This window comes from Halictus rubicundus, chromosome 9 (assembly GCF_050948215.1).
Source record: "Halictus rubicundus isolate RS-2024b chromosome 9, iyHalRubi1_principal, whole genome shotgun sequence".
Lineage (NCBI taxonomy): Eukaryota > Metazoa > Arthropoda > Insecta > Hymenoptera > Halictidae > Halictus > Halictus rubicundus.
In genome coordinates, this window is record NC_135157.1 from 543,145 (window position 1) to 567,523 (window position 24,379).

The 24,379-nt window shown below is 38.9% G+C and overlaps 1 protein-coding gene across 15 annotated transcripts in view; it reads left to right on the top strand.

Moving 5' to 3' along the window:
- Positions 1-24,379, top strand: part of LOC143357303 (diacylglycerol kinase theta) — a 90,804-nt gene that overhangs the window by 24,478 nt on the left and 41,947 nt on the right. For 8 of the 15 annotated variants that reach the window (XM_076793711.1, XM_076793700.1, XM_076793710.1 and 5 more), the window contains exons 3-6: positions 1,329-1,434; positions 1,601-1,821; positions 5,499-5,670; positions 21,073-21,222. In XM_076793711.1, coding sequence (XP_076649826.1) covers positions 1,329-1,434; positions 1,601-1,821; positions 5,499-5,670; positions 21,073-21,222 — 649 coding nt within the window. The remainder of the gene's footprint in view (positions 1-1,328; positions 1,435-1,600; positions 1,822-5,498; positions 5,671-21,072; positions 21,223-24,379) is intronic. The other 7 variants (XM_076793709.1, XM_076793708.1, XM_076793712.1 and 4 more) reach the window with 3 other exon arrangements.

Here is a 24,379-nt window from a genome sequence, read left to right on the forward strand (position 1 = left end):
TCGTTGGAAAAGAATAGAATATGACATACCCTTTCGTTGTGGTACTAAGCAGCGTCGAGCGGACAACTTCAAAGGAAGCAAAGGGGATAGAGATTTTCTTGTTGCGAAAAAACATCGTTGTCTTGTAACGAAAGAAAACTGTCTCTCGAAAACTAAGACCGATCGACGGTAACATATATAGAGAAAAGTTGTTCAGAATCATGTCCCTGACAACATATTTCAAGGTCATCAAAATCGAAGAGGGGTACCCTTTTGTAAATAATTACCAAAAATTTTTCTCATCACTGAATCCACCATTGGTTTAAAGATTGAAGCTTCCCCTTTACAACGACTTCTGAAAATTTGATGGACGATTTTGTTTAGTCGATTTATCGAGCTTTGAATAGAAAGTGTACTGTCAACTTTACAATAATATAACGTAGTGAAGACCTTACATGATGAAACTCGTCCCTCATTTTTGTTTTATATGACAGCCAAAAAAATTGTAAATCAAGTATTAAGCAGTCGTTGTAAATTCACAATTCAAAACAAAATCCTTTGATGCTTTTACGAACTCAATTTGTAGCATTTTCGATCAGAAACGTGTCCTCATTTTTTCACCTGCTGTATCATGCAGAAAAATCTTGGGAAAAAATGAATAATGATCTGCAAACTTAGAGGCTCCGAACTTTTAAATGAGTCCTTTATTATGAGACTGTGGATCTTATGCAAAATAAAAATTGTCCAAGTCAGTTATGAGAAACCGAATTTAAATGAAAATGTGTTTTCTCTTTTAATCGTTATCAAAAATCGAAAATAATATAACAATGTCCTTAGATTCGTTTAATATCTTTTCCGTATTGTATTTGACCTCGTTTTTGTCATAAATGCATAAATTCCGCAGTCCATTTATTATTGTAATATTTTTTATAACGATATTACCATAGTCCAAACATTGATAATTTCTCGAGAATCGGAAATTTAATGTACACATACTTTTTGGAAAGTATTTGATTTTAATTTAGAAAAAAGTGAGTACGCACAATTTAAAGCAGTCGACAAATTAAAAGAATTTAAAAAGATCAATGTACTAGGTTCGGCTTATTAAAATTGTAAAAAGAAGAATAAAACTTCTTCTTACTTTGCTCTTATTTATAAACTTTTTATTTTGCATAATGATCCGCAGTCTAGTAATTACCAGCTAAATAAACCGATGTGTTAAATTGGCAATACTTTATAAGCTTTCGACTTTCTTATTATTAATATCATGTCTGTGACAAGCTGTTTTCGTAAACATCGTTAGATGACTGCGTCCTTTATGGTAAAGAATAGTGATTTTTTTGTTGCAGAACCCGGTTGCACACTGTTGGTCCGAACAGGAACAGGTCCGTAGAAGAAAATTCTGCAACGTCTGTCGTAAACGGCTCGATGATAGTTTATCCATACACTGTGAGAGTAAGTATGCATCCTCGATCGCGTAACACAGCCACGTTCTCGATATACTGTTTCGTTCATTCGTATCGAATCAATGAACATTTCATTTGAACTCGTTCCATGGTTTAGGGGATTCATGAAAAATTCCATAGACCGACGAATAAACTGATTGTATTTTTCGTTTCAGTATGCGAGTACTTCGTGCACACGGAGTGTCAGGATTTTGCCGTGGCAGACTGCAAAGAAAACGCCACGTTCTTACCTGGAAATGACTTGTCGCAGGTAAAACACACTCATCTCTGGCGAGAAGGCAATCTTCCCAGCAGTTCAAAATGCGCTGTCTGCAAGAAAAACTGTTTTTCTGCCGAATGCCTTTCCGGGTTCCGTTGCGAGTGGTGCGGCATGACGGTAAAATATTTCTCTTCAAATCATCATCCCTCTGGAAATTCACACGCTTCAATTTACGGTGGATCCAAAAAGTATTTGCACACTAAGTACTCGATTCTGGAAAAAATTGCCTATATATATCTACACGAGGACGACTCAACATGCCTCTTAGCAGGCAAGGGCGCCCGCCGATGCCCGTGACCACAGCTATGGACAAAGCTACGGGCAGGTGACCTAACGGAGTGGGGGTAGGCCATAGCAGAGCCGTAGCCGGCCCTGTAGCTGACCACGTGGCTGTAACAATGCGTGTAACAAATACATGCAGCCTTGCCCACAGGGGTGTGGCATCGTGCTCGCCGTTCTGTGTATGCCCAGGGCAAGAAAATCGCTGCCCGTACGGGCGGACGCTGAACAGTTGTGACCTACACTGTGATAATTTCGTATAAAACGATCGTACGACAACGAAGGACTCATTGTAAAGCTAGAAGCCTCTAGTTTCATAATTCATCGTTGTTATACAGAGGGGACTTTAATCTTCAAATCTATCGCAGTTTCAGTTACGAGAGAAATTTTTTTAAAGTTTTTAGAGACGTTTGAATTTGCAGCATTTGTTAGGAAAAATGGGTCTGCACTTTCTCACCTACTACATTATGTAAAAATATCTTAGAGGAAAATGAATAATGGTGTGCGAAAGTAGACTCTCCAAGCTTTAAAATGAGTCCAGGTTTATGGCTGTAATATTTGTTTTTACGATTTTATCACTATTTAAATAACGACAATTTTTTGATAATCGGAAATGTTCAAATACTTTCTGGATACACTGTACTTTGAAACATATTAGGCTGGTGCAAAAGTAATTGCGGTTTTCATCAGTTTAAACTTCGGTGATTTTTCTGAAGCGATTTCCTGTTTCATTACATTCGTACAGTAATGAAAAGTGCGAAGCTTCATCTGTCGATTTTTGTTCTGTCTTTTCTCGTAACTGTTCATCATTGGGTTTGTTTGCTGCGAAAGTGAAAATTGAGAGAAATTCGTGTGATCTTACTATACAAGTTCAGATAAGGACGTCCTTTTGCAATTGATAATGACAAGCTGTTATCGAAGCGGTGCAATATCTCGAGAGGTTACAAAACCACTAAAAGTTGGTCATATAAGAGTCATTCGACGTTGAGTTGAAATTGGCAAAGAAAGAAAAATATATGGCCGTAAAACTCAGGAACGAAAACCACAAATATTTTTGCACCAACTTAATACCATTTTAGTAATTAAGCTGACTCTAATAATATTTCAGACGTTTCTTAAATGAAATCTTTTTGCCATTAACCCCTTGCCGTGTAACAAATCAGGCTTGCGACGACCACTTCAAGTAGAATCCACACAATATTAATGGTATGTCTTTCTTTTAGAAGGCAATAAAACTCTATTCTTTTGTAAGGAATGTTTGAGTATAAAGTAAATGTGGACATAAATATTTTCCTTTTTTTTGGGGAGATATTATCAAAAACAAAAAGGTTCTAATTGTTTTTTGCTGCGAAGAAAATCGTATGTCAAGGGGTTAATGCATTGTCCACCCCTAAAAAATTAATTTTTGCTCTACCATATTCGTGGGAACCTTTGGATTTGCAGAACCTAGAAATCTAGCAAAACTAAAAGATATGAAAAAGTAATTATGGTATTGAAGTCTTGACTTTTAAGTGTCGGCATCAATTAAATCATCCAGTGTTATTTGAAGTACGTTCATTTTGTGTGTCTTATATATTGTTTTAGTTATATTGTTTTAGTGAAGCTTATTAAGCAAGAGCGTACAACAGAGAATTAACACACCTTAGCTAATAAAATCTCTTTGTCAAGAGTGTGACATTAAAAATTGAAATGTATTGAGTTTATGTAATAATACATCAATTACAGTATTTTCTCCTCCTAATAATATTATCGACCTCTTTATTATAACATCATCATCACCACTAACGTGCAGTCATTGTACATGCATGCACAAAATCAATAAGGGTTGAATATTACTGAAAACATTCGCACGCAAGATGTTTCAACGCAAAACACAACGCAACAACAATAATAATAATAATATATTGCTTTATTCAGTCTTACAGCCAAGAATTGGACTCGGTTTACAATATCCTATATTTACAAAAACTATCTTCTCTCTCTCTCCCTCTCTCTCTCTCTCTCTCTCTCTCTCTCTCTTGCCTTCTCATCTTTTCCAGCCCTGCTTGGTTCGATCCGTTTCTCTTTAAGAATTCCTCCCTTTCTGTCCCGCTTTCGCTCTGCACATTACCTGAATCCTTTTCCTTTAGACATTCCTTGACTACCTCCCTCCCTATGCTATTTCTTACTCTTCAGTTTTCTTGTTTATCACGGTTCTAAGGAACAGTTTAGGGAATTCTTTTAACATTCACGATTTATTCTATCATAACAGCTGCTATCAATATTTATGCTTCGTTGATGTACAGGTTGCTCGTGAACAATATATCAGAAACAAAAACTCGAAGATTTTCATCCTTTACGCCAGGAATGGGCATTTTTGTTTCAATTGAGATAAGACCGTTCCCACCATAGCGCTCACTGTCACCTTCAGGCTCGTACAGACCTGAACATTTCGACGAACATTCCGCCGAACAGCGACCGAAACGCAAAATCGCGCCGTTCGGATCGCCGAAATGAATGTCGATTTTGCGTTTCGTTCGCTGTTCGGCGCGCCGTTCGGCGCAATGTTCGTCGAAATGTTCAGGTCTGTACGAGCCTTGAGATTTCATCGTTATGTAGTAGGGTCATCCCATGCCAAATCAATCACTTTTTGACCTCACTATCGGCGATTTTGTTCTAATTGTAATATGTCGTAGTCCATGTGAATTTGCACATTACTAAAAACGGATAATCTGTTACGTCACTTGTAACGAACCTTTTCTAAAGTTCGTAATTAGACCTGACAATTTCATGAACTATTTTCGCGTGGCAACAAACCTACTGACACTAGACGTTCGTTTTGGTTGCTTTTTAAGTTTATTTTGTTGTTATAATCCTTCTTCTGTTGACTTTGCAGTAAATAGAAGGTATGGTGGGAGTTTCTATATATTTGGGCATCCTTTTCCGAATGTTCAGTTTCCGTGACATTTTCGTATCGTACACTTCAAATTACGAAAGATTCAGTGAATTTTCGGAAATGATCGTGCGATAATGATGGCTCTGTTTTGACCATAATAGCGGAGCGCATGATTCGCCTACCTAAAACGAGGGTACACCGCGTCCTTTCCCAGCTCATTGTGACATCAATTTTCAAGTCTTCATCTTTTTGAGGGACTCATTTTGATGGGAAAAACCTCAAGGAATCTGACCATATATTGTTCAAAATTTGAAAAACCTAGGCCCCCATCGAAAAAAACGCAAACAAAGAATTCGTTTAGGTTTTTGGACATTATAAAGTTAATTATCGAGGTTGAAAAAATTAATAAATTAATTTTTAAACAAATTCTAAACCGGCAAAATGATGACTTTAAACCCCCCCCCCTTAATTTCACATGAACTACAACATATTTCAATTAGAAGAGGTAGGAGGGAAGAGGTTCTACTAATCTAGCGGTTCTCGGAGGGGAACGAGTTAGAACTCCCTGCTGTACCATCATAATTTTCAGCCGTTCGAAATCGGTAAATTCTTTCTATTATCGCAACGGGTCTCGTTTCAGTTACACTCAGACTGTTACAAAAATATCCCGCAAGAATGCACCTTTGGGAACTTGAAACGAATCTACCTACCACCGCACGCAGTCAGTATTCCACGTACGGAGATTCGTATGGAGACGATCATTGGAGTGCAAGTACGTCGAAACGAAGTCCTGGCGCGTGAGTATTCCTGCCGTAAGTGTCTATTCTACAAATAAACCTCTAAAATATCGATTAGGGTATGCGTAACACGTGACCGAATATCCGAAGTAGTGGAATGAAGTTACGTTCATGCGCGTGTACATACATACGCTGTAAATAGAAAAGGGTGGGTCACCTAGAGTCCGGAGTCGCGTACACGCGTACCACCTTCACCGATACACATGGAATATGAGTATAATAGAAAACATGGGGGAGAGAGAGAGTACCTATTTATCTCGCGGCTACGATAGAACTCAGGCGACTCACTCTACGTGCAGGGTGTTCAATAAAATACAAGAGCATAACCGCGAGCGTTATACCTACTGGCTAATCGGCAACAGGTGGAACAATAATTCAACGAATGGAGTCCTTCGCGACGTTCCGAAATGGAAATCAACGGCCAACACAAAGACGAGGCCGTGACCGCAATTTTTTATTCTTGATTTCGGAAACTTTATGTAAAGTTGGGAAAAGAGGATGAAGTATTAAATTGTTCTTGATCTCGGTGCTTACACTGCTATGAAGAAACAACTCCTACATCCTAAATAATTGTTTTTACTAACCAGTTTCGCTGATTTCGGTATCATGCTGCGACTAAGAAACATAAATAATAACCTATATAAATCATTGTTTTTACTACCCAGTTCGAGCATGTCTTGTGCGATTTTTATTCCGAAGACGTCTACAAAATGTGAGAATTGTTTCATGTTTTTACAATTCGTTCGAAATTCTTCGTTTCGTGCTCATATTTTCTGGTACACCCTGTACACGTACCTTACGGTTTACTGTTGTACAGATGAATGTCGACAGATACTGACACAAACACTTCTAGCGTCTAATTCCGTGTACAAAGAAACAAAGAAACGAAAGAAATCGAAGTTATACTGAATTCGAGCAAGACCATCCACCTTTCGATGGATTCTTGTGGGAACGGGAACGGAAGTTATTTCGAATGGATCTTTCGCTAGGTTTCTACACTTGGCCACCGCACATTGCACATCCGTGTTCGCACGATTCTTTTAACGAATCGGAATATCCGCGAAAGTGTCGCGCGCGCGCGAACATTGGGCATCCATGATATTCGCATATTACGCTCAGATAACAAATAATGGCTCCATTGTTCCGTGTTTCACAGACAGGCGGTCGAATCTGTTTGTACATGTTTACCGAATGCACATACGTATTTTGAGTTAAACCGTTTCTCAAGCTGTTTCGATGGATGTCACCAGCGTTGTCATCTCGTTAATGCATTGCCCGTGAAGAAAAGAAGCAACACCGACCATGTTATAATCACCTACCGACTGGATGCATAAAACGCCTATAGTATAATTAGATCATAGCAGTGACACGTCATGCCAAGACATATTTTAGATTTAGATAGAGCGATTTCACGTTCTACATGTTTCTCGTCTGTCCGAAATAGAAGTTCTTCCCCGATCACATGCAATATTCGATACTTTTCCTTCTGTTTTTCGGAATCGATAGATTCCCGCGCGCGCACCCACACACGCACCCGAATCAGTGTCGCCAGATCAAGACTTGTTCCCCCATTCTAATCTCCCCTTCTACCGCGTTATTCCCCATGTTTGCGACGCGTTACATCTCTGACGTGCATACTCCGGTACTGGCAGAGAGAGAGGGTATCTTTCTCCCCTCGATTCGTGCTCCCTCCCCTCATCTGGCGACGCTGACCAGAATACGAGAACAGAAACGCCACGAAGAGGGACCCGTGAATGCGCTGCACCGGGGCACGATAATGTCGATTATCTTGTATCGCGAAGATATAAAGAGGAGGGAACGGAGGCGGATAGAAGATAATTTTCATTATCTGCGCCGGCATCACCGGCTGAACGATCGGAGTATCAACGATTCTTTTCGACACGAACATTTTGCATGATCTTTGATATTCGTTCCTTTCGTGTATACAATAATGCCACTCAACTTTGTAATATACAGCGTGCTGCAAAAGTAGTGTCGCAACCGAGAAGCTAGTGATAACCGCGTGCGTGTCAAAATGAACGAGAGATGTGCCAGAATTTTTAGACAGCGTCCAGAGAAAAATGTAACTTGAAGCTTGGACGTGCTCTAGGGTGCCGATGTACTTAATGAATCTTATATCTTCGCACAAAGATATAATAATTGCAAAATAATGTTTCGATGTATGTACAACAGATGCTCGCTATAGTTGAAAACTTATTCCGTCTGGAAATCCAGAACGGAAGTGTAGTATGATACGAGTCTAGATACATTGGCGAGGCAATACTAATTCAATGACAAAAATAGTTCGTTCCTAAATCATTTCTTCTGAAACTTTTGCCAATACATTTGCGCCACTTTTTCGATTGAAATGAGACCAAACATAACACAATTCGAAGCATATTTGCTTGTTTAATTCACGATTCAATAGGACTTCGATTATCCGAACCAGCGATATTCTTCATTATCAGATTTGTAAATGTAAAACGGTTCAATCTAAATTTCTAATCTGATACAGTATCTCGGTAATTTTAGCACGGATTAGTACGGATAATCGAGGTTCTATGAAATCGTCAATTAAACGAGCAAATGTGAGCCAAATTTCGTCGTGTTTGGTGTCATTTTTAATGAGCAAAATGTCACGAATATGTTGGTAAAAATTTTATGAACAGATCGTTAAGAACAAAAAGGTGTTATCACTGGATTAGTATTATCTCACCGATAAATGACTGATTCGGTCCTGAAGTTTTCCCATACATCCAGACGTTACTGTACTAATTAGCTCCACCAATGGGTTATCCACTTTTTGTTGTCGATCTTGGTTTTTCTTCTACAAACTTGACCACATATTTTCCATAATATTTCTAAGAATGTAGAAGATTGTTCGCGTATTGACTGCGGATGTTTATGTGCTTAAAATATGTTGAAATGTGCAAATAACATATGTGAAACATGATAAAATAGTACATACAAAAATACTATGCAAAGAAATATGTGAGATATGCGATTTGTATATTAAAAATATGTAGCAATAATAGCAATCTTATTTGTTATTGAGTACGATTGTAATTTGAATTGCAGTAAATGCTTGCCTTTTGTCTGTATTAGACAGCTGATAACTTCTGACTAACTCCATTTCCATGAAACTAATGATTAACGTAAAAATATGCGTTTACATAAAGATCCGCAGTTTACTCGCGAATATACTTAACACTATTTGTTTTTCGTAATCGTTTGATATAAATCTGTACATACGAAAATATAACAAGATCGATAGAAGAAGAGCGACTGCGTTTTACTCGTGTAAGTAGAAATAGCGTGCGATAGTCGGACATACAACTAATTATTCAAACATGCGCGATCCCGTCGTAATTTTCGCATTTGTTTAATGGTGCTAATTGCAAATACCCCCTGTTCAATATTCCCCTACATATTTTTGCACGTATAATCACCTTCTTCTCGGTTGTGCCATTGTGTACATAGTACATAGATGTCTCTTCTTTCAGTGCACACGATGATTGATCTACCGAATAAAACAAGAAATCCTATTCATGTTCTCAGCTCTCGAACTTAATGCTGTCACCAATCTTTGTGTGTCCCTCATGTCACCCGAGTATTCTATCGATATACAGTGCGAAACAAAAGTATTGGCACAGTCTGGATGTTCGTGCGAGATTCTTTGTAAAATATAACTTTTCATCTTCACGTTTAAGTACCTTTACCATGAAGAGGAAAATAATAAAATACATACAAAGGTCCGTTTTGAGCGGAACAAAAGTATTGACACACTTAAAAAATTTGTTACTACGTGTATTCTATCACGAGAAAATATTTGATCACGGGAAGGTCCCCCATCCAAACTGGACGTCATTGTTTGGAGTTAGTAAGAATATTTTGCAGGGAAAAGGAAAACCTGAATACATAATGGGAAATAAATGGAACGAAACAACAGTTGCTGAAAGAAAGATTGTATTAAATTTATATGAGCATTGAAAATTTTATTCGGGAACAGGAGAGATTATAAAAAGAAATTTTACCTTGAGAAATGTGATTAAACGATTTCTTGACGAAAACGATCTAATAAATGCCGCACGAAGCGGACGCCCGCAGACTCTTACAGACCGAAAAAAAGGAAGATGGTCAATATAATAAAAAATTTGCACCTAAAACTGCATTCTCTGAAATAGCAGCAATAGTAGAAAACGAATCCAACACGGAAATACATCCCAAACCCAGTGTCGCTAGATCAAGACTTGTGCACCCGCTCTAACTTCCCCTTCTACCGTGCTATTCTCCACGCTTCTGCAGCGGTCCGGTCGCGTGACGCGTTTCGCCCCTATCGTGCATGAGTCCCAATGCCACGTGACTAATCCGGTACTGGTAGAGAGACGGTAACTTTTTCCCTCGTCTGGCGACACTGCCCACAACAGTTCAAAGGATACTCGAAACTGCTGGGCATCAAGAGTTACAGTACGAAAGCCATGCATCCAAAATTAATAAAAAAAATTGAAGTTCGCAAGTATTAAGTTGTTAAGTATTAAATCAAATGTAATAAAATATTGCAAAGTCGTAAGTGTGCCAATACTTTTGTGACGCTGAAAAAGGATCTCAGTTTATGTGCATTTTGTTATTTTCCTCTATTACAACCGTCTTTAAAATTCATGATTCGTGGTATACTTAATCTTTAGAGTTGAGAGTTATATTTTACAAAAAAATTGAATAGGGAATCGTATTTTTTACAGATTCGCAGAGAATTTTATATGAAGATCCGGCCTGTACCGATACTTTTGTTCGACACTGTATATTTTCTGTAATTTCCTCCAGACACTCTGTATTTATGTCTTTAGCGATCACTATACCTCTGTTTTGCAGTTTCTCGCGCTCTCGGCGTTATACGGTACCAAATAGAAGGTCGCGGGGTTGGAAATAAAATCGGAAACATGTATTCTTGCGGTTTTCAGGGGAGTACTCTAAGGAGCACGGTATTTGTTCTCCGTTGTCTAAAAATTTAACAAAATCTCATGATCTCCGGTGCGTTACAACCGTAATGTTTTTCGTGAGAAATGTGTAAGTTGTATGATGAAGAAATTATTATTAATCGCAGGAATTTAAAAAAAGTTCGGTTTTTAAAATTCGAAGGGAAAGCTAAAGCGTCGAATGTAAACAGCTATATCTAATACGTGTATTATTCATTATTAGACAACGGTTCACGCGCAATACAGTGAAATTTCGTTGTATGTCAGTACCGCCGTTCTTTTTACTGACACTCATACGAAATAGGTGGTTCTCGCCGAGCGTCCCATTTGAAATACACAGGGCACGCTGGAAACCTAAGAGTCATCCCGCGTGAAAGTCATAAGAAACCTATGACATACAACGTGACTGACGTTCAAACGGAAGGAATATCCGTCTCCGATATAATGTTGCACGGAGAAGCGGACAGCGAAGTTCGAGAGCCGTTGTCGCCGAGGAGTGGGCCACACATTGTCGGCTATATCGGTGTGAGACCAGAAGACCCCTATTAATCCAATTACAAAACTTGTTTATTTTTCGTTATTTTTTAATGAAACTTTCACTAACATCTTCGTGGCATTTTTTTGTGTGATATTTGTGATATTTACTTGTGTAACGAGCAATGGAAGTCTTCCCATTACAATTACATTAACGGAAAATTAGTGTAAATGTGATCCGAATTATATCACGTTTCATATCATTTTAATCAGAATAATGCCACAAATATATTGGTAAAAGTCTCATAAAAATATAATTAATAATAAAGAAGTTAAATTTTTCATTTAAAGGCCTGCGCTCACGCGGGCTTTGATCTGTGCCGGCGGCCGCGACTCTCCGCGTCTTTTTCTTTCCCATACGCTGTCCTTCTCTGCGTTCGAAACTTTCATCGCTCGTTACACAAGTAAATATCATCGGAATTATATCATATTTGGTTTCATTTTAATCAGAAAAATGCCACGAATATGTTGGTAAAAGTATCATAAAAAAATAACGAAAAATAAAGAAGTTTTGTAATTGGATTAGTAGCGGTCTTCTGGTCTCACACCGATATAGCCGACAATGTTGTAGCCGTGACGGCTCTCGAGATTCTCGGCCACTCACCGCGGTGGTGTGAGGTTTTCCACTGACTTGGAAACGTGAGGTTGGCACTGGCATACAACGAGATTTCACTGTATTATATGTAAAGAGCATATGCACAACCAATGAGTAAATATGTACTAATTTACCTGAAACATATAGTATGACGAACAATATTTATACGTATACTTAACAATATCTTCTGGAATCATTTTAGTACATTGTAATTCGTGTTACAAAAATTATAAAAAATTTTTTTTTAATTTGATATAACTTGGTGGTCGTTGTGTCTCAACATTAATTTATTACAACCAACAACGTTTTGGCTTGCTGGCATATTTATTGTGGTTCCTTGTACGCTTTCTTTAGTCAAAATGCCTAAAATTATTAATAATTCAGAAAATTCAACGTTCTGTAACAAAATAATATTTACTTCTTTTTAAAATTATTTTAACGCTGTCTTAATTTATTGAGCTCTCGACATTTTTTAAAAAATTGAAAAATTTAAGAAACAGATATTCCACATGAGATCGGCATTTAATATATATTGTTACGAGTTCGGGGCATCTTCAATAAATAAAATGTATGAAATACCAATAGACCTTTTATCAAACAGAGGAGGAGTACTCAGCTTTGTGTCTTCCCACAACAGCGTTCATCAACCGACTCAGTCATGTCTCCGTTGTATCGTCGTCACTAAGACGACGCGGCAACGAAGACCATTCGACGCAATGTCTCGATATCGAAACATATCGATACTCGTAACACTTCCCCCCTCCTCCTCGACAACAGGTGAATACAATAATGGACAAACTCTCTCTATCAACAAGGCCAATGGTACCGCGGGAATAAACACAAAGTAACGAAAACCGTGGACCCGTCAGCACCACGACTAATTTGGCATTTGCCCAAAAAGGACGTCAGAAGGAAGCCCTTCTTGCCCCATGGAAAACCACGGTTTAAAAACCTGGGGAAATTAGCGGCCCACCAAGCAGAATAACATTAACAGAACATTAAAAGAACAGTTTAATAGTAGGTATCTTCTTATCCTGGGTATCAGGTGTCCTCCTTCCCCTTCCTTTGAAGTTGTCGATTTCAACAAAATTTCGGGGTCGAATGCCACGAGTACCACTGTAACGTAGGTTATATTGAAAAGACACGATATGACAATTCCAGACTTAGCTCCGCATCATCACTCGAGACTATCTCCCCTTAACTATCAAAATTCGTCTGTCCCCTACTTCCGTCAAAGTGGCCATTGTGTGCATACGCGGAGTCGAACAACCCAAATCGAAGTTGAAACTATTCGAAATTACAATGTCCATAATCGCAACGTACACAAGCTCTCTCATTCGAGTCATGCGTCGTACCACTCTCGGTACACTTCGATCAAGGCGTCTGCTAATATCGGTGTCGACTTGCAAGAACCGTAGACAAAAACTGCCCTGATCTTCCTCCCGTCCGCCGTTCCGTCTCTGGAGCATCAATGGCCCCAGATAGGATGCGGGGAGTAAGTGTAAGTAAGTGTAAGTGTACCATTCGCCTAAATTTCCACCTAACTCTATGGTACCCCTAAACCTTGGCGTACGTATGAAGCGGGGAATCCTGACTACCTGTAATCTTTTCTAGTTAACTGTTCTTTCTCTCCACCACAATCATATCACAATCTTCCCAAAGTCCAGAGCAAACAATACAATAAAAAAAGTGATCTAAGCAACACAGTCAACCCAGAATCTAACGTAAACAGAAACATCACCTCTCGTGGTACTTAACTAAGCGATCGACATGCACCACTTTATACCTACTCTTAGGATTCTTGTGAATTCTATATACTACCTCACTTAATTTTTTGACAACAACGTAAGGACCTTCCCAACTGGGCTGCGATTTAGGACATTTAACTTTAACCCTATATGGTTGATAAAGCCAGACCGATTCCCCTTTTCGGAAAGATTTTTCCACAATTCTGGAATCATGATGTCGTTTCATTTTTTGTGAAGAGATCTCTAACTGTGCGCGGACAAATTTATGAATAGAATCCATCTTATCTTTAAGATTAGCTGAGAACTCGTCTAGACCGCAAGTCCCTTCTAAAGGACTTCCTCTAATCAAATCCAAGGGTAAGTCTCGTGTTCTGCTGATCTATATGCTAAAAGGAACAAAGGAACTAACTCATCCCAGTCTCTCTGATGATCGGAAACGAACATTGAAAGGTATTGAAGAATTGTTCTATTCAACCTTTCTACTAAGCCATCCGACTGAGGATGTAGTGGGGTCGTCCTCGTCTTTTTGATACCTAGTAATGCTAAGATTTCTTTAAAAACATTCGACTCGAAAGTACGTCCCAGGTCAGAATGGACTTCTCGAGGGACACCGTGACGACTCACAACATGTGTAATAAAGGCCTCAGTAACCGTCCTTGACTGAAAGATGGACAAACATACCACTTCTGCCCAACGTGTAAAGTAATCAGAAACAACTAACATAAAGCGGTTCCCGGCAGCAGATTTAGGAAGGGGCCACTCGTTCGAAAGGAAAACCCATATTATAAATCTGTAGTAACCCTTTACCAAGATCACGTGGACCTTACCTCGACACACAAACATCGCAACAGCGATACCATTTCTCAAGATCCCTAATACAGTTAATCCAGTAAAACCTTTTCCTGATCCTACTCAATGTCTTATTCACTCTAAAATGACCACCAGAGACTGAATCATAGGCCTCTCGAAGAATCATCTCCCGTTTATTTTCTGGAACGATTAACTGCCAAATGATCTTACGACCACCCGTAGATTCCCACATTTTGGATAACAGGCCGTTCTTAATGTGAATACAATCCCAAATAAGAAAATAAAATTTAGCTCCTGGCAAAAAAGAAGATAAGGTTTCCTTTGAAAGTCTCTGTCCACTATTCTCTTAAAATCAATTCTAAATTGGGGTCGTTGTGCTGGGAACCGAACCAATCTTGTTTATCAAACAAATTACATCCTGTACGAAAAACAGGAATCTTGTCGTTCCGTAGACTCGCCTCTTTCTTTTCCAAACCAGTACAACGCTTGCAATCCTCTTCCAAACAAGGTCTCCTAGACAATGCATCAGCATTAGAATGTATCCTTCCAATCCGATGTACGATCTCAAAATCATATTGCTGAAGACGCTCGATTCATCTCGCCATTTGACCCTCTGGATTCTTAAATGATAACAACCAAATCAACACTGCGTGATCTAAACAACACTAATCAACGCTGTGTTCGTACCCTAAATTTTCTCTCGCACAAATAATGATGGAAATGTTCCATGCCCTTAATCATTGTTAATAGTTCCCTTCTAGTTATGCAATAATTTCTTTCCTCTTTGCTCAGAGATTTATTAAAATAAGCAATCACCCTTTCGGCACCATCCTGGATCTGAGACAAAACTGCCCCTATACCTACATTAGAAGCGTCGCATATCTAACATAAACGGTTCCTGTGGTAATGGAAATGCCAGAATTGGGGCCGAAAGTAAACAACGTTTCAGTTCCACACGAATGCTTCCTCGCAATCAGATGACCAAACAAAATCCTTTTTCTCGGTCAGATCAAAGAGAGGCCTTGCAATAGTAGTAAAATTTTCCACGAACCGTGAAAAATAAGTACACAAGCCTAAAAAGCTCTTAACACCAGACTTATTCTCTAGCCTAGGCCACCCTTCGATAGAAGCAGTCTTGTCTGGATTCCTCTTAATATCGTCTCTCGAGATAATATTCCCCAAATATTTCACTTGTTCCCTAAAGAACGAACCCTTTTCGGATTAACCAACAGATTCGCTTTCTGTAACCTGCTAAATACTAACCTCAAATTTTCTAATTCTTCCTCAAAAGTTCTCTCAAATATAATGATGTCATCCAAATAAACCAGGCATTTCTTCCAAGTCAACCCTACTAAAATACTATGCATCAGTCTCCCAAATGTAGCCGGAGCATTGCATAAACCAAACGGCATGACCTTAAATTGCCATAAGCCCTCGCCGACTGAGAAAGCCGTCTTCTCACGGTCCCTCTGTTCAACCTCTATCTGCTAATAACCGCTTTGCAAATCTAAAGTTGTAAACCAAGACGACCCCGCGACAGCATACAAGGTGTCGTCAATACGAGGTAATGGATCAGAATCCTTCTTTGTGACATTATTGAGTTGACGATAATCCACACAAAATCTCGTCGACCCATCTTTTTTTTTTTTACAAGCACTACTGGAGAAGACCAAGCACTATAAGACCTTTCAATAACTCCTTGGTTCTTCATTTCCGCAATCAATTGACGAACTTCATCCTTCCGTGTTAAATTATGGATACACGCACGACGCACGATGTTACCGCAACGCGATCACGAACGCAAGAGGAAGCTCAGATCAAGCGGTCCTCACGAGAATCGTTTCGGACAAAAGCCGATCGCTCGCCAGGCTCGCACAGCACGCCGACGGAACCTCGTCGCTATCGCTCGCCAGGCTCGTAGAGTACTACGACGGAACCCCGTCTTAACATTCCGGTTAACAGGAGTCCTGCGAGGGGCCTGCTTAATCGGAGGATGGTCTCCAGTGTCAATTCTGTGTTTAACGACCTTGTAGCTCCCTACCTGAGTTTTATCTTTGGCGAACACATGTTGAAATCAAATAAAAAATTCTCTAAACTTCTACCTATTTTTTTCATTCAAATTCATTGAATTGTCCTCAAATATCGGTTTAAAGTTCTCCTTGACTAGCCGAAGTTAATCCGTCAGGTTGCGAAAACTCCCACTTCAGACTTCTCAATTATCCCTCTGTCCTCTCTGACAGAGAGGACATGAACGATACTCAATGAAGGAACTACGTATTCATTTATAACCGCAGAATCGACTACGGCTATACTCGTTTCTTTCGGTCTTCTAAAACTACAGCCCACAAAATCAACGTTCTCTCCTCCATCAAAAGAAAAACAATTCTGCTTCAAATCTAACGAACAATTATGTTTCGTCAAGAAATCCAAGCCTAAAATACAATCGTCCGTAATATCGATAACATAGAATACATGTTTAGTATTAAATTTTACGATCCTGATTTGAGCTCCTTTGACTCCGAAAACTCGGACAAATTCCCCCGTAACTGATATCAAGTTCATGTCAGATCCTTTCGTGTCACCCTGTCACGTACCTCTCACAAGCGAAACCGCCGACCCGGTATCTATCCAAAACTTCTGTGCAACTTCGTTAAAAAAACCTTCTACAAAGATACCGTTAGAATTTACCGAGAACGGGAGATTTCCTTTATGTGTTATAACAGGAGTCTCCGCAACCCCCTTTACGCAGACCCCCTTTCGTTTCCCGAAAAAGGAACTTTATCCTTTTTAAAATTTTTACTCTGCAAATTTTGAAACTGTTGGCTTCCAGAATTTGAAACTAAGTTAGCATCGGAACAATTATAAGACGGATATCCGGGTTTTCCACAGTTCCAACAAACGATTCCGTTATTTCTGCGATCCACAATCTAGTTCTGAGGTCCATTATTGTGGATATTCTGAAAATTCTGGCGCCGAGACTGAAAACCAGACTGTGCCTTAGTATAAGGCTCATCACGACGATTACTCGAACAAACAGTTTCAAACCGATTTCTATCATAAATGGAATGATACAGGGCTTCTGTTCTCAACGATACATCCACCACCGCCCCCACCGAAGTGGCATTAATCGAAGCGAGGGTAACGTCCTTCCTCAAATTATTATCTCTTATTACTTCGACAAATTTCTCTCGCGCCTGTGTATCCTGACAATCGAGAGACAAATCTGCGAAGGCCGAGCGAGGAAGGAGGCAGCTCCTGCTCCTTGTTTATAATTATGAAATGTAACGAGCATTCAGACCAGCAACTAACGCGTGAAAATCATTCCGTTTGGATTGTTCCAAGCATGTCAGTACCGAGAGAGCTTCCCCTTCAAGCGAATCCATCAAAAAGCTATTACTTTCGTTCGTTCGTTCCAATTATTGGTCTTAGCCATACTCTCAAATTGTGTGAAGTACTGTGTCCACGAACACAACCCATTGAATTTCGCGGGTTTAGCGCGATAGGGGACAGAGGAAATACTATAAACATTACCGGTCTCACAATCCCCTGCACTGTCATACACGCGAACATCACTATTTCCATTATTTTCAATTCCCCCAAAGGGGAAACATCTCCGAGCGCTCTGCCAGTCGTTCGACCTGCCGTTCCAAGGCGGCAAACCGCTCCTCCATGCAAGCCTCCGAATTCAAAATCTGTCGGCTCCGGACATCGCTGGTTCCCTCATAACTCGCCGCCAGAGAAATCCCACTTCTGACACCAGTGTGACGAGTTCGGGGCATCTTCAATAAATAAAACGTATAAAATACCAATAAACCTTTATTAAACAGAGGAGGAGTACTCAGCTTTGTGTCTTCCCACAACGGCGTTCGTCAACCGATTCTCTCATGTCTCCGTTGTATCGTCGTCACTAAGACGACGCTGCAACGAAGACCATTCGGCGCGATGTCTCGATATCGTAACATATCGATACTCGTAACAATATGTATGTATTGTATATGCAAAGCATATGCATAAATAACAATGCAAAATGAAAGATATATCTATGGAATCTTGAGATCATAAAACACATTTCTGGTCAGATACCATTGCTTCATTTGCTCTCTGTAAAAATATGCATTTGCACAAACATCCGTTGTCTATTCATTATAATAGTTTTACAGTTATTATGGACTAGCTTGCTATAGATAGCTCTCGTAGATTCCACAGTGTCGAACATTTGTATGTATGCAACTTAGTTGATTCGATCAACAAAATTATGTTACGCATTTGATTGCTCGGGAAAGAAAAGTGAACAGTATAAAATTATTTGAAGTAAGCGCAACGCGACTCAACGTCATCGCACAATCTCGTTTTACTTCACATTTCGAGCCGAACCGTTCGTTGAAACGGTTATCAAATTTCTTCACGTAATATACCTTTGTATTTTAGCAGAATAGCAATCGAAACGATTACAATAGTTTGTGTACACTTGTAAAGTTTCTAGCTTTGTGGCTGTCGCTGTTATTAATCTATATCCTCGATGTGCATTTAATAAGCGTGGTTACATTTATGGTTATTATATCGATTCGTGTTGCTTTGCAGTTACAACTACGCAAATAGCAAGAAAGAAAACCGTTCGTTGTGTCCGCGAACATTCAGTGAATATTATTCCGAAATGGAGAATAAAGATATAATTAATTATACGGTTAAATATTATCTATCAGGTCTGTCGAAGCCGAAACAAAGCACGAAACCATCGCTCGGTTTACTTTATTTATTTTCATTAGAAACAGAATAGTTTTAGCAATTACTTTGCGTACAAAATAGTCAAAAGCAATTAGTGCACACGAGTGTTCGCGATTTAATCGTTAACACGCAAGTCTACACGTTTGTCGATCACACGGCAATGAAGTCCCGCTTTTTCTGTTAATTCCTATGTACTCTGTCGTTTATCTATATAAACTATAATCTATAATCTATATCCGAATTCTTTTAAAAGACGATCTTCCAAATAGTTGCAAGTACAAAATATTTTCTTACAAATATGTTTTCATAAAGTAATGTTCATTTAAACGTGAAAGTAGAAGCACAAAAGACGATAAAACATGACACTACAATGAATCATTTTACTGCATTATGTTGTAAGCGCGTCAGATAAATAGTCTGGAAAAATATTCTCCGAAAAACAATTTAATCGAATCACAAGGAAAACATTGATTCTGGAAATACAAACAAAGTGCAAATTAGGCGAAAGTTTGAATAATAACAAAATTATACAGAGCTAGCTAGGCTTAACACATTAGTTTCTGGAAGCCTACTAGCATGATTCTCCATGACTATTTTCTATCAAAGAGGAACTTCAAAATCTTTTTTTAAAAAATAATCCCGAAAAAGATAAGTGGATCGCGTTCTTGGGGGTTTATTGTCAGTTCGTATCTAAAATTGCTGTTGAATAATAATTTAAGAAATACTCAGCTACGAATCATAAACGTTCAAAATCTATTAATTCACCAGCAAGTGATGTGCTAAGATCAAGCTTAGCCCTGAGATGGCAATGTGGGGTCTGTTGTGACCCCAGCTATATTTTCTGTATTCAATTTTTGCTATTGTATTTGAGTTTCCTTAACTTCTTTTAAAGCACTTTGTAGCCATAAACTATTTTCCCCAAAGCGTATTAATATTCTTTGACAGTATTGTTAAGCCGTGGTACTTCGTAGTCTGAGTAAACACCAAGGGTTAAGCTGCAATATTGTTGAACAATACGAAAATTCAGACCAAGAAAGAAGAGTATCGAACGGTGCCACGGTAGATATATTCCTCAGAACTGTAAATAGGCAGTGCTTTATTTACATTGTTGTATTTGCACGCTTCTTGATTGAAGTCTCCAGACTGCACTGAAGTGTTTCGTATCAGCTTTCGTTTCACGTCCGCATATAGAAGACGTCTTCTTTCTGTCTGGAGTGCGGGAATTTGACCGCGGATTTCATGCATTTATGATGAAAACGATTAGGGGAGATTTCAAACAGTAGCAAGATTAAAACAATTTAAGAACGTCTACGAACTTTCTTCAATTCGCTACGATAATTAAAGGAAGAAATATGTATATTTCCATCTGGCTCCTGTTTGTTACAATTGATGAAGGCACATTTTATGTAGCATAAAGATCCGCCGTCTGGTGAAAACCTTTGGTCAAGTAGCTTTGTCGGTTGCATAAACCAACCCATGTTTCTCTTGCCGGGTACAGTCAAGAGGACACCTAGACGGTCCTTCTAGACATAGAACAGATCAGTTTGAGTCTTCTCACGCGGAGACACCCGAATCGCGATTCGCGCCTATGAAGTACACGAAAAAAAAAATTAATCAGGCAAGAACGTTGTCGGAGTAGAAACACTCTGCTACACGTTAACTTTGTAAGCTATGTCGTTACTCGCAGATCATGTTTAGGCAATAGTTCCTAATAGTCTCTAAACTTACGATAAAAAAGAATAACAAAAAAAAAAGAACATTTCATTACCGACCGTATATTTCATGTAACGTGAACGTAGCTCGCGTATCGCGATACGTATGCGACACGTGAATCGCGACTGCTGTGTCTCCGCCCGTGAAAAGGCTCTCCATGTGTCGAGAAACGCGACGTTCACGTGTCTACGATTAAATCGCTGGCACCGACACGTTCTGTGTTAGTTAACAGCAAGCGAGAGGAACATTGTGTAGAGATCAGACTTGTCATGGTAAACCGTATAAAAAAGCTCGGTATACCGTTTGCTTCTATTTGAAGATAACATCGGAGAGCAATTCGATTTCGCTGACAATGAGAGTGAACAAATTGGGGCTGCAGGCCGCCTAGCCGAAGCTTTGAGGCGCCTTTCACTAGTTTTGCCACGTAGCTGCCGTGGAAATTGTCATGCTTCCCCTCCTTATGTTCAAGGTATCTAGAATATTACCATCATATGACATTCGTCTCTGTGTGAGCATAATCGATGTTGAGATGTTAGCGCGAGTCGAACGGTACGAACAGATCTTGCCCGTAGTGACTATTGTACATATACTCTGCACATTGCGCTTTTTTCTTCTTCTCTTACTTTTCCGTCCACCCCCACCCCCCCCCTCTCTCTCTATCACACACACACACACACACACACACACACACACACACACACACACACACACACACACACACACACACACACACACACACACACACACACACACACACACACCTCTCTCTCTCTCTCTCTCTTTCTGTCTGTATTTATTTTCCTCTTGTATCTTCTTTGTTTGCAGTTGAGAATTTTTGATAGAACAATTTTAGCTAACAATCAAAAGATGGGCGGGGGAACTGTCACTATAGAGCTCTGTCTTACCTTTTTTAAATGTAGTACCGGAGTTGAGATTCTTTCGAGTAAAACACGACGTATTAAAAATTAATGACTAGTTTTATAGACTTCATATAAATAACAATGTTGAGGATAGACGCAGGCCTGGGCAAGCCGCTACTCCCACTACCACTGTCGCCAGATTAAGACTTGTCTCCCACTCTACCTTACCCCTTTAACGATGTCACTCCCCCATTCCCCCGGCAGCGAGCATCCCCACGCCTCCGCCACGGACCGGTCGCGTAACCTGATGCGCGCACCCAATTCGCGTCGCGTCTGCGTCTGCGTCGTGACTAATCCTGTAATGACAGAGAGAGGGTATTCTCCTCAAGGGAAACTGTGTCCCCTCAATTTTCCCTGTCTAGTGACACTGCCCACTACCGCACTCCTCGCACGAGCGAAGTAATGAGGATAGCAGCCCGTTTTCCTTACTAATAAAAGTACACTCAACTCTTTTTTTACACGTTTTTAAAATATCTCTATCCATAAAAAAGATACGTACGTATACAGAATGACCCACATAATTGGGCCAAGCCCAGATTGAAATCTTCGAAATCCGTCCACTTTCAGAGAAGACAGATATATCATGTAATGCAACACCTGAAACAATTTAATTTTTCTTAAGGATTTTTTTCCTATCTTCTACCGTTTTAATGCTACGGCTTGGTGAGTCCCAGCTGCGTGGTACACCTTGTATACAGTGGAACCAACAAGTATTTGAACCCTAAATTTCCCATTCTCGAAAAATTGTCGACAATTAATCTAAGATAACTTCGTTAAAAAAGTAATACAATAATCAACTTTTGCCATTCATCGTTCATTTTCGTTTAAAATATTTTCGCATGATGCAACGACTGGGGAACTCAGAACTCTGTTTTGGTCGAAAATGTTGCAAATTTAAACAATCTTCAAACCAATGGAAGATTCATTCACGAAAAAAAAATTTCTAACGTTTTCACAGAGGTTTCAGTTTATAGCATTTTTTAGGAAAAATGGGTCTTCGGTTTCTCATCTGCGACATCGTGTAAAAATATCTTAGAGGAAAATGAATAATAGTGTGCGAAAGTAGACTCTTCAAGCTTTAAAGCGAATCCAAGTTTATTGCTATACGATGGCTTTTTACGAAATTACAATCGATTAAATATCATTGATTTCTCGAGAATCAGAAATTTTATGTTTAAATACATTTGGATCCACTGTACATATCTGAGAACTTATACAATTCTGTTTTATTACTTTCTTGCACAGTTCTTTTCGGGAATATATCTACCGTACAAGAAAAGAGTTGTATGTATTAGGGGGAGCTTCTCGTGTAACAAATCCAAAATAAATGATTTTTAAGAATTTTTTCAGATAACGGGACATATGTCTTTTTTTATTGGACATATGAGATAGGCCTTTTGGGGATATAAACCGATATTCTTGAAGTATAAGAGGCTTTTTTTTAGTTAAATTCTTCTTATTATTTATTGTATAATACGCATGTTTCTCGAAACTATGTTTTTTAAATTGATGTGCATTTTTTTAGGGATTGGACCTAAAATATGTATTTAATTTTTTATTTACAATATTGTTTTGAACAATATAAATTTAACTAATCGGCCGAAAAGAATAAACCCTTTTCCGGATCTCCGGATTTCCGAAACTTTTCCAACTTTTCATGTTCTTGTTGCGTTTTGATCACTGACAGACGCTACATTGAACGCCAACAATGCTTACACTGCTGAAGATGTTAAGAAGTCATGTATACTATATTATAATAAATAATAAGAATTTAGCTAAAACAAAAACACTTGAACTTCAAGGCTATCTGTTTTTACATCCCAAAACGTCCTAGTTCCATATATCCAATAGTTATTCTAAAATAAAACTCTTAGAAACACTTTTTTTCAATTCGTTACATAAGAAGCCTCTCCCCCCCCCCTCCTTACTAGGCTACCTCGTATTGCCCTCTCGCGTTTCGCGAGTCGGAGCGCAGCAGTGGGGGCAGCGGCTCGAGCGTCGGCAGCTCACGAGCAATCAGTTGCTCAGGCTTGCTATCGAGGAAAGTTGCCAAATCGTATCGCTTGAGAAATTTTTCATCATCGAGAAAAATTCCAAGAAAGTAATCTATTTATAATGACTTATTCTTTGAACATTACCCTACACTTCAAACCAGAAAAAAGTGCGATTCTGATCACCGGTGTCATAAATCGGACCGATTTGTTTACAAAATCGCACCTATCCTTGAAACAGTGAGATTTGGTTTAATAATAAAACATTGAGGGTAATATTAGATCTTGTTTAATCAATGCGAAGGTCTTTTCACGGTAACTGGAAAGTGTCTTTTAACTTTCGGATGACGTAACCTCGGTCCATTTTGATCCATTTCAAATCGTCGACTATTTATATTATCCCAATAAAAAGAGAGTAACATTCATCTAAAAGAAGTGGACTCAAAAATATTAAATACTCTATTTAAATAAAATCAAATTGAATCTTCTGTATTTTATATTACTTATACATTCCTTGTACAGTTCGAGGTTAAATGAAACACTCGACAAGGTGCCACGCCGTAAAGTTTGGTAAATGGTACTAGGGTTATGGACCCAATTATTGTAGGGATACCAATTACTGTACGTATATTAATTGTACTTGTTTTTAAAGCGTAATGAATATTAAAAAAGAGATATTATAACATATATGTTAACTGATTTTGATGAAAAACAT